The 14,397-nt window shown below is 41.9% G+C and overlaps 1 protein-coding gene across 8 annotated transcripts in view; it reads right to left on the reverse strand.

Moving 5' to 3' along the window:
• PIK3C2G (phosphatidylinositol-4-phosphate 3-kinase catalytic subunit type 2 gamma) overlaps positions 1-14,397 on the reverse strand; it is a 332,391-nt gene that overhangs the window by 195,354 nt on the left and 122,640 nt on the right. For all 8 annotated transcript variants that reach the window (XM_084766217.1, XM_084766214.1, XM_084766215.1 and 5 more), the window contains 2 exons: positions 11,132-11,225; positions 7,392-7,486 (listed from right to left, as the gene is read on the reverse strand). In XM_084766217.1, the coding sequence (XP_084622343.1) occupies positions 7,392-7,486; positions 11,132-11,225 (189 nt within the window). The remainder of the gene's footprint in view (positions 1-7,391; positions 7,487-11,131; positions 11,226-14,397) is intronic.

Below are 14,397 nucleotides of genomic sequence, written 5' to 3' on the forward strand. Positions count from 1 at the left end.
GTCTCTGGTGACATGACCTTTGGACAATGGTGGGTAGACACCAGCGTGGGGAAGGGAGAGCTGCTGCAGGCACATGGAGTGACAGGCCTTGGTTAATTGTTGCCATAACTCTAGCACTGTGTGAAGGTCTGCCTCTGTATTTTCAATCGTTAATTCCGTGTCAGCAGAGAGCTAAGTGCTAGCAGGATCCTGGAATGGTCATTGCTGTGGCTCATCACCGGGTTTTCTGTTTCGTAAATGTTCTTCCTTCCTCACATGCTTTGAAGCAACCTAAGCGTTGGGTCAGGAGTTGTCTTGTTGATTGATTGTAATAAAGATCTGAAGGCAGATCCGGGGTGGAAAATAGAAGGCGGAACTTCCGGGAGAGAGGGGGACTCTGAGGAAAGAAAGGCAACCGTGGAAGACTCTGAAGCAGACAAGGAAGAGCTAACCGCATGGCAGGTTATGTCTAGATGGTAACTGGGCATCTGCCCGAGCTAAAGGTCTAAACTTTAAATTTTATAAAAGTCTCTGTGTCGTTAATTATGCCACTGGAGGGTCAGCAAAAGCTCCCGCTATAGTAAATGAAGGATTATATCAGTAAGGACTAGAGAAGACTCCCCCAGGGCCTGGGTGAGCAGGGCAAGGCACTGACGTCAGTGTTAAATAAACACCTGGGTTCCAGAGAATCAGCCATTGTTCAGCCAAAGAAAAAACTCTAACCTGGTGGCTGTGGGCTTCTGGTTTTCTTTCTTCCTTTCCTTTCCCTTCCTTCCTTCCTTCCTTCCTCTCTTCCTCCTTCCTTCCCTCCCTCCCCCTCTTTTTTGAGAAAGTGTTTCTTCTTTCTTTCTTTCCTTCTTTCTTTTCCTTTTTCCTTTCTTTTCTTTCATCTACCATCTGTCTGTCTGTCACCTATCTTTTATTTATCTAGCACCTATTTATCTATCATTTATCTATCTATCTATCAATCAGTCAAGCAATATATCTATCTGTCTATCTATTTAAATTTCAAGACATCTTTTGTCAAAGAGGTCTGGGCTTCAGTCTTTGAAATTTAACTCAAATATTCTACACAAAACACTCCCTAAACATGATGCTAGGAGGCATCATCTACTTTTAGAGACATGATGTTTTAAACACAATTACATTTTTCTGCTTTATCCATCCATCCATGCTTTGTGATTCTTTAGCTGTTGCATGTTTTAAAAGGATACTTTAAAAATCTCCTTATTTGTGTTCATTTTCCTCTTCCTACATTTTCATGAGCTCATCTCTCAGAAACCAGCAGTCTTTCTGTCATTTATATTTTCTCTACTTCTTCTACCTTTTCTTGAGTTGATAGGAAGAGAAATGGGTTTCGTGACTGGTTTTTTATCATAAGAGCGAGAAAGGCTACCCTCCTAAAGACTTCTTAGGAAACAGTGACATAGCTGTATTTCGGTTAGCTTACCAACATGACATTGATTTATAACTTCATCTGCAGTCACTGTGACCTTTCACAGGGCTCCACTTCTCACAGTGCATTAACAGATGAGGGACTTGTTCAGGCGGCACACTTACCTTAGCAATCACTCATCTGTTAGAATGAGTCCTGGATATTCTATTCTAACTTTCAATTGCCTTTTCAAACTATTGCTTTCTATCCTTTACAGACATCTGTATTTCAATTCAAGTATCAAACCTGAGATTATTTAACATGCATTCATTTTAATAATGGATATTAAGAAAAAAACTCCCAAGGTAACTGAACAGTTTAATGGAGTCCCAGGTCGAGTGTGTCAGGAAATGCTACAAAGTACGTCTGCTTAGCTTCCTTCAGCTCCTAGGTACTCAGAGAGGCGCTGGAATGACTTCATTTAGCACTTTGATAAGAGTCTGTTCAGTGAAGGGCCAAGCAATCTGATGTCTTACTACAGTCACATGCACAAGGAAACACTGCATCTCAGATTAGACATTTACAGTGAAATGAGTAGCAAATCAAATGTCAGCTCCTGACATGTTTCTCTGAATCCTGATCCTTTCAAGGGAAAGAATAATATTAATTTGAAGAACACATCTCGAAGCAGAAAACATGGCTCTCCAAAATGGTGTTAAGTTGACATTTTTCAGTAATAATATTCTTAAATAGCAAAAGAAGCACGTAGATGATGCTGCCACACATTTTGTAGAATTTGAAGACTATCCTACTTTTATTATATTACTAAGGCCATTCACACTCTTCATTCCTAAACCTTTGTGCTATGAGTTTGAATCTATACAATCCGTGAAAAGAAAAGATAGAATACGCACAGTGATAGTCCCACAGGCTCAGCAATAGATGACAATGGGAAAAAGTTTGATAATCTCTTAAGTAACTCTTGTTCCCCAGCAGAGAATATTCTAAATTCATTTTGAGGAAATTCTTAGCAGTTTTGGACTCTTGGAACAGAAAGAAACTGGACCCTAGATGTCATTGCTTGAAATTCATATAGCAAAAGAGCAGTTTCTAAAAAGCGAAATTTCTCCTAAATAGCCACAGTCCCACAATTATATTTTGTCTGGAAATCTTCATTGAAAGGTCAGAGGCAAAAAAAAAATCTATTACCCATCTTACAACCCAAACTGGATTTAGCATGCTATTTAATGATAGAAATTATAGAAAAGGAAGGGTTTGAAAATTATGACAGTTAATGTACTCATGAATAGAAGTGTCTTCTCTTCTGGACAAGATGGATGCCAAGAAGCTGCTAGTATGATATACAGTGATCAAGAAGAATCAGAATAAGAAAAAAATAGGAGCTGAATGTGTGTGTGTGTGTGTGTGTGAGAGAGAGAGAGAGAGAGAGAGAGAGAGAGAGAGAGAGAGAGAGAGAGAGAGAGAGAGAGAGTGAGTGAGGGGGGGGGAGGGCTTTAGAAATCACAAAAGTGGTACAGGCTACCTGTCATTGGCAGGGAAGAAGACAGTTAATCCAAGGAAAAGGGTCCAAGGCAGACAGCTCCAGCTCTGTGAGGTAAGGGGTAAACCAGGCTGCCTTGGGGAAAAGGACTTGTGGTCTCACTCTCAGGACAAGCACAAAGCCCACAGGATCCCCCAAACTGCTGTTGATCTTGATAAAACAATGCTTCTTTTGTTAGGTGAATTATCAGTAGACAGGAATCATATCTCTTTTTCTTCACTTGAAGAGCAGAGGCCAAGGATTAAAGAAGAAGTTATAGTCCGAATAAGACCTAACTCAGGGGATGGCAGGGTCTGAGAGTAGGCAATAGCCACTAGTTGGAAAGCCTGAAGCTAACATGCCACAGCTCCAGGCCAAGGGACCACTCTGGGAAGAGCCAGAAATAAAAGATATAACAGTCAATTTTCCAAAGTGCTTTGAAGCCTAGCTACAAATGAGCAGTAAATAAGAGAAGCAAGCTAATGCCTGCTAGTCTATCTCTGCCCTCCAAACTATGTTAGTCCAGCTTCCTGCCAGCTGTGCTAGTCCAGCTGCCCCACAGCTGTGTCCCAGAGCTGTGGTATTCCAGCTCCCCCACAGCTGTGTTAGTCCAGCCCCCCGAACAGCTGTGCTAGTCCTACTACGCCACAGCTGTGGCAGTCCTGCTTCCCTCCAGCTGTGCTACTCCAGCTCACCCACAGCTGTGCTACTCCAGCTCCCCCACAGCTGTGCTACTCCAGTTTCCCCACAGCTGTGCTACTCCTGCTCCCCTACAGCTATGCTAGTCCAGCTCCTCCACAGCTGTGCTAGTCCAGCTCTCCCACAGCTGTGTCAGTCCAGCTCCCCCACAGCTGTGCTAGTCCAGCTCCCCCATAGCTGTGCTAGTCCAGCTCCCCCACAGCTGTGCTAGTCCAGCTCCCCCACAGCTGTGCTAGTCCAGCTCCCCCACAGCTGTGCTAGTCCAGCTCCCCCACAGCTGTGCTAGTCCAGCTCCCCCATAGCTGTGCTAGTCCAGCTCCCCCACAGCTGTGCTAGTCCAGCTCCCCCACAGCTGTGCTAGTCCAGCTCCCCCACAGCTGTGCTAGTCCAGCTCCCCCACAGCTGTGCTAGTCCAGTTCCCCCACGGCTGTGCTAGTCCAGCTCCCCCACAGCTGTGCTAGTCCAGCTCCCCCACAGCTGTGTCAGTCCAGCTCCCCCACAGCTGTGTCAGTCCAGCTCCCCCACAGCTGTGCTAGTCCAGCTCCCCCATAGCTGTGCTAGTCCAGCTCCCCCACAGCTGTGCTAGTCCAGTTCCCCCACAGCTGTGCTAGTCCAGATGATTCCTTACAGCTGTGCTACTCCAGCTCCCCCGCAGCTGTGCTACTCCAGCTCCCCCACAGCTGTGCTAGTCCAGCTCCCCCACAGCTGTGCTAGTCTAGATGATTCCTTACAGCTGTGCTAGTCCTCTCAGCTTCATTAGTCTAGCTTCCCCTAAAGCTAAAACTTCAAGTTTAGAATAGAAAATTACTAACAGCCAAGCATGCCTGGGGACCTGCAGACATAACACAGTCATGTACCTGATAAACTTAAAACGTGTAAAATACAGAGAGAGATGAACTCAGACAGCATCCTGGTTAAGAAATGGACAAACGTGCAGGGCAGTGGGAAAGACCTGGATGACATGTAAAATTGTGCCATCCTGGTTACTCAGTCAACGAGGAAAGGGAGGAAGAGACTTGAACTTAGGTTCTAAGAGCTTCTCGGTGTTCAATCTGCGTACCTGCCATTTTGGGCTGATAGCTGGGTATGAAAAGTCACAAAGAAAATTGCCTTGCTCTCTATATTCAGTTCTCTAGCTCTCCTGGTATGAAATGGGTCTCCATGTTTCTCCTAGAGCCAGTTGTAAGTGGCAGAGAGGTTGGATGTTGACAAACTGAAAAGTGCAGGACTTGGGAGGCTAGGCTCAGGCAGTGAAGTATACAGGGAAATGCAAGCCCACCCTTGGTGGCAGGGAGCCAGTCTCATCAACTGAGGATAACACTGGAGATTGACAGCGCAGAGCCAAGGGCCACAGGAAGATCAGCCATCAGCACCATCTCCCTGTAAAGCTCTGGAACTCTGAAGCTCCACTGTGTACTTCAGAGCCCACAGCTGCTTCCTCCAGGCCCCTGACTCATATCTAGACTGTCTTGGAAGTTGGTGGGTCTCTCTGCCTACACAAATCTCAATGCCCTGCTTGCTTTCTATACACTTAGTGCATTTGAGAGGCACTCTCAGCCAGAACATGAGCCGTTCCAGAAAAAGCTGGCGAGTCTCAGAAGTGCTATCAATCCCACAGACTACAAAGCTACCCAAGCTTGCATGGGCCACTGGTATACAAAGAAGGGAAGACAATGATGAAAACAGCTCTGGTAGACCTTGGAGACTTGGTCAATACAGTCTAAACAAAGTCACAAACCACAGGAAAGACTAGTAAATGTCCACAAGCTCAACCATGCCTCCCACCCCTGAATTTCAACTGAAATCTAATTGTTTAATTATGCAGAAATGACCTGTTCTCACACTTTATCATTCTTTTTCTTTTTTTCTCTTTCCTTCTATACATCCCCTTTTGTTCTTTTTAAATATATCTTAACAGTATTTTTACTTTATGATCTTTAAATTATTTTTTCATATTTAAAAGCATTTATGCTCTTTATACATTCATCTTATTTTGTTTATAGATTCCTTTCATCACTGGCTAGTCTTTTCCCTTTCTTTTTGCTTGTTCTTTCCTTTTTCCTTTTATATTTCCCCACTTTTAATGTGTGAACTTCATATTGTTTTTGAAACTCAGGTTTTAGTTTTTATTCCCTTCTTATATTCATGTACCCTTGTTTTTGAGCTTTCTTTCTTCTTATTAGGGATGTGATATTTTCTTCTGTCTTTTAATTTTCTCTAATCCCTTGATCTTCTGTCTCGTCTCCCTAGCAGCCTTTTCCACATACCTTTTCTTCCCTGTAGCGTGGCTTTCTACTTCTCCCCTTTGGGTGACTGCCTCCTTCCTTTATTTCATTCATTTACTACTTCTTTATTCACCAATAGTAATTTGTCGACATTGTATATTAGTCTTTCCATTTTCTAGTTCATGGTTCTTTAGTTGATTTAGTGACATTTAGTTGATTTTAGAGTTTTAATTACATTCACTGAGCAGATCTAGGGACAGAGCACTTAAGAACAGGCTACTACAATGGTCTCCTAATGATACACAAATCATCAGATGCAGAATTCACAACAAAGAAACACAAGAACTTTACCAAAGAATGGGAAAACAGGGCAACATGACTCTACTAAGTTGGTTACACCTCAAGTGCTGAGCTCATAGATGCTAAATTAAGTCATGTGTAAGGTGACCAATTCCCAGTGTTTTCTGATAAAAAGGATCAATAAATTGAAAGAGGATACAAGGATACAAACAAGCTCATGAATTCAATCCAGATATTGATAGGAAGGTCAGCAACATGAAGGAAGAAGTCAGAAATGTTATAGTAAGGTGGAAAGTAAGCAACCCAGAAGAAAATGTTAGTGGAGAAACTGATGTCTTGATTAAAAACAATAAAACCAATAGAAATATTGGAAGTTAAGAATGCACTGAACTACACACAAAGCTAGTAGGCATACTGTCATTAGATGCCATTTAAGTGGTAGTGAAACTCGTCACACAAATCAAAACTCCAAACCAGATGACTTCACTGTTGAGTTTGACCCAACCTTAATGGGAGAGAGGTGCCATTTACGCACCTTAAACTGTCCCACAAAATAGAAGAAGGAAGGTGATGAAACTTACTCTATGAGCCAGTATTAACCCAACAACAGACCTGGATTATGACGACCCAAGTCAATAAACAAAACAAGTACAGTGAACCCAGATACAAAAACTCAATAAAATTCTTGCATATTGCATTCATCCATATAATTTATGTTTGTGTGTGCGCGTGCGCACGCGCACACGTGCGTGTGTGTGTGTGTGTGTGTGCGCGTTGTGTATACTGGGAAAGTAGAGAGGGATTTATGAGGAGAAGGAAGAGGTCTAAAGGTAAGAGAGGATGGCAAAGTGGGGAGAAAGGACTAGAAGGGGAGGCTGTTGGGGGAGGAAGGGCACCAAGAAGGGAGTAAGGGGGCTGGGGAGAGCAGCAAGGGAAAGGATAAATAAGAACAAAGAATAATGATGTATATTTATGAAAATGTCATAATAAAACCTGTTACTTTGTATGATAACTCAACCAAAAGAAAGGAAAATGAAGTCTTCTAAGAAAAACATGAATTACTTGTGTTGAATATATAAGTTTATGTAAATGCTGCCTGTTTCGATAGGTACATACAAAGTTTTAAATAGGCTTGTAAAAATAACTGGCAAAGATTCAAAGTAGGCAGAATTTTAAATTAACGAAAGTAGCAATCCTAGGTAAAGGGATCTCCCCGTTACCTTGATGAGAGAAGGTGGTTACTTAAGGGGACTTGGATCTGTGCCAAGCTTACCAGTACAGACGGTGGGCCACCCGGATGCTTTGTAAGGAGCGACGAAGCAGAAGTTCCACCAAGGGACTTTCAAGACTCCATTCAAACTTGACAGCCTTCAGGAAGAGACAAGGAATACTTTGGTATTTTTTATCAGTTACAAAAAACAAAACAAAACAAAACAAAACAGACTACAGAGAAAAAAAAAGGCTTCAGAAAGATATGGAAAATAACATGAGCTTTTTCAATGAAATACTAATAATATGCATAGTTTATTCATTGTTATACAATAGCATAGCAAACATTACACAATTTGTCTTTGCATGGTCTTGCTTCTCCTTATTTATGATTTTGGCATATAGAAAAATACATAAAGGCAAGTGATTGGTAATGTTCAACCATGCTCCAGGTGAGAATCCTGGCATGAAATATATCAAGATCATTGTTTGTTACCCATAAGATGGTATTATTAAGCACTAGACAGTGTTACTCACTCGGAGATCAAATTAACTCCCATTCTCAACCTCAACAGAAATCACCAACTGCTGTGTCACAAGTAATCTGCAGATACTGAGGCTTGGCTTAAAATTCAAAGCCGATGGTTCCACCATAACCTGTTCCTATACTTTCCTTCCTTTCCATTGTAAGCAGCTCTGGAAGGTTGGTTATCAGTTTGGTCAAAGACACAGGCAGTAATGGCAGTCCCTGATTTTCTTTGGGACCTCATTGAGACATCTACCTGTCCCCTGCAGGGACATGACTGTCCCCACTCTATACTTGGGTCTCATCAACCTCAAAGTAATTTGAAGATATGAACGTGAAAGTCAAGTTCCCTTTTGGAAGCCATTCGTTTCTGCTTTTTCAGTCTGTTTGTCATGCACACACACATGCATGTGTGCATTCTCTCTCTCTCTCTCTCTCTCTCTCTCTCTCTCTCTCTCTCTCTCTCACACACACACACACACACACACACACACACACACACACACACACACATGAGAGAGAGAGGGGGGAGGGAGGGAGGGAGGCAGAGGCAGAGACAGACAGTCAGGCAGGTAGGCAGGCAGGCAGACAGACATAGACATAGATGTAGACAGAGACAGAGACAGAGACAGAGACAGAGACAGAGACAGAGACAGAGACAGAGACAGAGAGAAGGTAGATCTTAAGACATGTTTTTATGCTGCAATACAGATTAAAAAGAAAAAGCAGGTCTCTTCATTCCCAAACCCATATCCGAAGGAACTCCTCAGTGTGCTGCACACTTCAAGTATGGGAAAGTTTATAGATTGCTGAAGTGTAAGAGTGGGATGATTTCAGCAAACTTACACGAGTCCAGTGCTGGTGGACTGTGTGTAGAGAGACCTTGAGAGCTTTGTCAAATTGCAGCCAGGGACTCCTCTAACATGCTCATGCTGGTCTGACTCGGCTGTGTGTTTTGTTTCTGCTCCACAGATGAGCATGTAGTGTGGGCACTGAGGCAGGAGCTCTTCCTCATTTCATTTGTTCCCATGCTTCTTCTGAACTCACAGGATGATGTCCTCGCTTACACACTCATTGCCTTACTCTACCTAATGTTGGGATTACCCTCTCCTGTGTATCATATGACACATAGGCAATCTTTCTGGTACCTCAGCACAAGCTTAGTCTATCTTCATGGTTATGACAGTGTAACCTTGGCATCTTTGTCCCACCAGCTGCTAACTATGAACCAGTTCTGCTTTTTATTATAGCCCCCAAATCCATTCTTTCTACTGTAATATAGCTTTGTACTGTATTAACATGCTAATCTCTAAAGTAAAGGCATGATTCTCAAAAGAAATCCACAGGGCAGACTTTTAAGTCTCTGAAAGTTTCCAGGTCATACATTTCTTATGTGAGGGCATATCGTTCTGAAAGCTAATTTTAAAACAAATGTGAATTCATTCTGAGTTTTTATTGTTTAGTCACAGTATATATTTCTTCCTACCTTATAACATGCTATAAGATTTACTTTCAGTTACAACAGAGCTGTAGCTTCTTTCAATGTTAATTTGTCTGTTTGCTGTATTAGATTTTGGGTACACTATTTATGAATCTGGCTTTATTGGAATATGACATTCTTAGCACCACATGTACTGACTCTGATTGGCACTTGAAGGGAATTTATTCTATATGTCCTCTTTGAGTTAGGTTAGATCTAGCATGCTGCAGATACCCATGAGCCATCGTTGAGTTGGGTTAGTTCTAGCATGCTGCACATACCCATGAGCCATCGTTGAGTTGGGTTAGTTCTAGCATGCTGCACATACCCACGAGTCATGAAATGATAATGATCCTGAGAGTTGGATTCACTTGTCCTCATTTGGGGCTACTCTTTTTCTGTCATATTGCCCTGACAAATCAAGGGGCGTGATTACTATAAGAATTGCTTAAAGCAGCAATCCGCACTGCTATTTTTCAGCCAGATTGCTCCCTCAGAAGCATGTCAGAACAGTTCCTGTTGTGGTGTGCAATGTACAAAGTAATATTAACTTTTATTAATAGAAGGTTCCCCATCGATCTTGGCATCTCAGAGTACTGGTCAAAAGCTGAGCCAACTGTCAGTTGAAGCAGATTCCAATCTGTCAGGTTAGGAAATATCTAAGTTTAAAGAACATCCGGGGTGTGGCAGTACATGATTGTAAATACTTGGGAGCTAGAGAGAGGAGGACCCTGAGAAGTTTAGGCCATCTTTCACACACCGGTGAGTTTCATGTCAGATGGCGGCTCATCTTCAAGTCCTAATGTCAGGGAGGTGGAGACAGACAGATCCCTGACACTCACTGGCTATCCAGCCTAGGTTATTTGATGGGCTCAAGGCCAGAAAATGAGCCTGTCTCAAAAAAACATGATGACTGACACTTGACAAATACCATCATGTTCTCTCTCTCTCTCTCTCTCTCTCTCTCTCTCTCTCTCTCTCTCTCTCTCTCCCTCTCTCTCTCTCTCTCTCTCTCTCTCTCTCTCTCTCTCTCTTACACACACACACACACACACACACACACACACACACACACACACACACACACAGAGCAAACAAAACAAAACAGAAAGCCAATCAGTAAGACTGGTAGGTTGGACTTCGATATCTTGTGTACAATGGGATTGGAGCACAGGCTCCCCTCTTCAGTGTGACACGTTCTCTTTCCTTTCATGTGTAGACTGTGTGACTTCAGTCTTAATCTTTCATCACACCCAGACTGTCCGGGTTGCTCATAGCTCCAGTTACCTTCACCTTGTTTTCTAAAATGTTCTCAGTGTTGGGGTAGTCGATGTCGCTAAGTTGTGCTAATTGGCAGCAGAATTGCCTGTTAAAATTACTTTCTCAAGAGTAATAACCAGCATTAAAATTATCCATTTGAATGGCAAAAACCTCATGAAGAATGAGCTATTTAGTAAATGACTGTCCTCTGCAGAATGGTTCCTCAGTTGACGCTTCATCACTTTATACTTAGTCACGAGAATTTTTCCCCCCTCACAATCATTTCTATATTTTCCCAATACTAATTACTACGTGAAATTGGTTTGCAGATATTTTCCTTTTGGGCTTTTATATGGCTTTTGGTTAGTATATCAATTTTGGATGGAAAATGTTTGCATTAATCACATGAACACAGGGGATGTAATTAAATTCTTCCTTGGCCAAAATGCAATATAACATGTTAGTGATTTTGTGGATTTATAGGGAATCTTTAGAGAACTTAGGACCCAGGAATCTCTTGGTGGTCCTTGGCTCTTACCTGAACCAGCTGTGGGAGGCACTCAAGTAGTTCATCAGTCAAGAGTTTGTCTAGTTGTCGAATGGCCACTTCACGAATGTCTTGGTCTGGAAAACTGACACACAGTTAATGTGACTGTAGAATTGGAGCTGACTGGAAATAATAACTGGTTATTTACACACACACACACACACACACACACACACACACACACATTCATACACACATACAAATACACATATATGCATATATATATAAAATCTGGGACAGAGGGTGAATTCCGCTCCTAGTGCATGGGTCATGTAACCATACCTAAACCAATAAGATAACCAGTAACACCCATTTCATCCTCTCACATGCTCTATGGGAAAATATCCTATTGACTAGACTTTTGAAATGGGTCAAGTCCCATCCCTGCCAGCACTATTAGTCACAAAGCATAGGTTATGGGAGAGCTAAAATCTTTTCTGAAAGGATCTGAACATTCTTGCTTCTTATTTAGCCATATATTTGTTCAAGGAATTATTATTTCCTGAATATCTGATCATTTATATAATTAAAAATGGGATCTAGTGTTTTCAAAATGTTTTTGGTCAGATATTAATGAAAACTAGATATCACAATTAGCTTATGATGAATAAGCAAACATAATTTCATACACAGTCTTACTGGACTGTGAAGTGTTTGAAGCCTGCAGTAAGAGTTCACATCCCTTGGGCAGCTAGCAAATAATAGGTTTTGAACTGAACTTTTGAAGGTACCCAGCATCTGAAACCACATATCCTCAGGTAATTTTATTCTCAAATGAGCTGTTTGGGTTACCAGCATCTTGTACCATCCAAAGATTAAACTCAGTTATCTCAATATACCTGGAAGTTTCTGAAGTCACTTAGGCACTACACTGCTTTAAAATGTTTTCACCTGTAAAATTTACTTGAATAGGCTCAGCAAGACTCAGATAAGAATGCTTAGTTTTAAAGAGACATGATTTCAAAAATATTGACGGGCATAATTTAAATCTTGAAGAAACACCATTTGTCCCTAAAGTGAAATAATGACCAGTAAATGAAGAAAACACTGCATTCTTTTTTTGTAGGGAAGGAACAAGATTTTGCAGGCACTCAGATGAGGGTACTGTAGATTGGCTTCCTGTGGCCTGGAACTCAGAAAAATTTATTAATTTTTTTAGGATATTAGATTACTGAAGGGTGAAATGAACTCCAAGGGGGGGGGGAAGGCCTCGCCTGCGTCCCTCAACTGTCCTTGAGAGCAATCTGAATGGGAGGCTAAACAGCTTTGTATTTCTTTTAAATTTACACTGGTTTCAATTTCAACTCAGATATTTATGATCAATATAGCCTCTTCTAGTTGTATTCTCATTTTCCACATAAATACCCTAACCATGAGCTGTGATAAGCAGCGTATTCCAGACTGATCTAACAAACGTTGCTGAGGCCAGGGCTCTCAGCACACCACACACAGACCAAGAGATGGTGCAATGAAAATGCAAAGCTAAAAGGTTGGCTCATTTCAGCCTGTTAAGGCTTTAAGATTTCCTAACTAAGTTCGATGGACACTAATTCGTTGCTCTCGATTGCTAAGCCTTTTGTCAGAAGCCTGTCAATATGAAGGTGAGTCTGAGGACATTCTAAAGCCTTGCAGGGAATAGTGATGAGCACTGATGGCCAAGTCATGGCGTCTTGGCTCAGCCACTCACACACTCCTGTCTGCCTGTTTCATCTTATTGATGTGGATAACAGCAAACAAATGTATAAAAGTAACATCACAACAGAACAAAACTCTGGTCGATACTATATACACTTCTTACTGTGCGTTCATTTCCATACACTAGGCTGTGAGTTTCCTGAGCATGAACTGTTTTGTCTGATTTGTTCATGGACATGTCCCCAGTGACTCCAGAACTGTGACTCTTGACTTATGCGCTTGAACATTATCTAAGCAAAACTCGTTACCTTTCTTAGATATGTCTACTGCCAGCCTCCCCTCTTTCTATATTCATGCAGCCTCCAAGTTCCCAGGATGCTAGTTTGATCCTCTTCACATTTCCCACTCTTTCATCCCTCAAGGCCAAGCTCAAGCATAATCTCACCTTGGAAGCCCTTTCTGGCCAAGCTGGCTTTCTACAGAACTACACTCCGCATTCCCTACAGAATGTGGTGTGGTGTACTAGGATGAGGCTGACTCCTCTGCTAATGGTTTCCTAGGTCAAGCAGAGTGAAAGAAAAGTTCCCTGGAGGCTGGTCTCTTCTCTTTCCAGGAGTGAGCCTCCAAGTTGGCTTTTCTGTCCTAATAGTTCTATGCTTGCTATTAATTTCTTCTGTAACTCTTTCTGTGTCCAGGCTGCCAGCATGTAAATATTTATACTTCATAGTTGATATCTTCCAGTATTTTGTAAATTATCTGTAAGTTCATTTTTCATAAGATATCAACTGGTTTTCAACTCCCAATAGATCCCTCCTATGCCCAACATTTACTAAATAGATAATAAGGGCTAAAGAGTCCAGATTTCTTGCCATCACAAATGGAGTGAGCCCATGTAACCCACTGCTGTGACAGGCACATCTTCACCTGTATAGATATATAATTCTGCTTGGAACATTCTGCTTTCTTTTTTGAAAGTTCCGGTCCTTCTTCATATCATGGGTTCAGGTGATGGTTACAATATACACATAGAAGTTGATCTCATTGACCAGCTAGCCTAGCTCGATGGTAGGCTCCAGGGTCAGTGAGAGACTCTATTCCAATGGTAAAGCAGAGAGAGAGAGAGAAAGAGAGAGAGAGAGAGAGAGAGAGAGAGAGAGAGAGAGAGAGAGAGAGGGAGGGAGGAGGGAGGGAGGGGGAGGGGGAGGGAGAGAGAGAGGGGGTAGAGAGAGAGAGAGAGGGAGAGAGAGAGAGAGAGAGAGAGAGAGAGAGAGAGAGAGAGAGAGAGAGAGAGGAGAGAGAGAGAGAGAGATTGAGGAAGACACAAATTGGCCTCTGGCTTCTACACATGCACATATAGGCTATTGCACCTGCATAGGCAGGTTTACAGAAAGATGTGCACAAACACGATATATACACAAATATGCAGTGAACTCCTTTGAATATGACTATTCTTAGTAATAATATTTTTTCCTCTAGTGATATTCACTTGGGATTGGCTAATAAGTACTAAAAGATAACAATATACTTTTAAAAATATGTCCCCATTCTCAATGGAGGGTAATGTTTATTTTATATATCTTGTTTCTAGGTTTAGCACCATGCTGTCTGTATTGTAGGTGATT

The sequence above is a fragment of the Acomys minous genome (genome assembly GCF_964271855.1).
Source record: "Acomys minous genome assembly, chromosome: 17".
NCBI classification, from domain to species: domain Eukaryota; kingdom Metazoa; phylum Chordata; class Mammalia; order Rodentia; family Muridae; genus Acomys; species Acomys minous.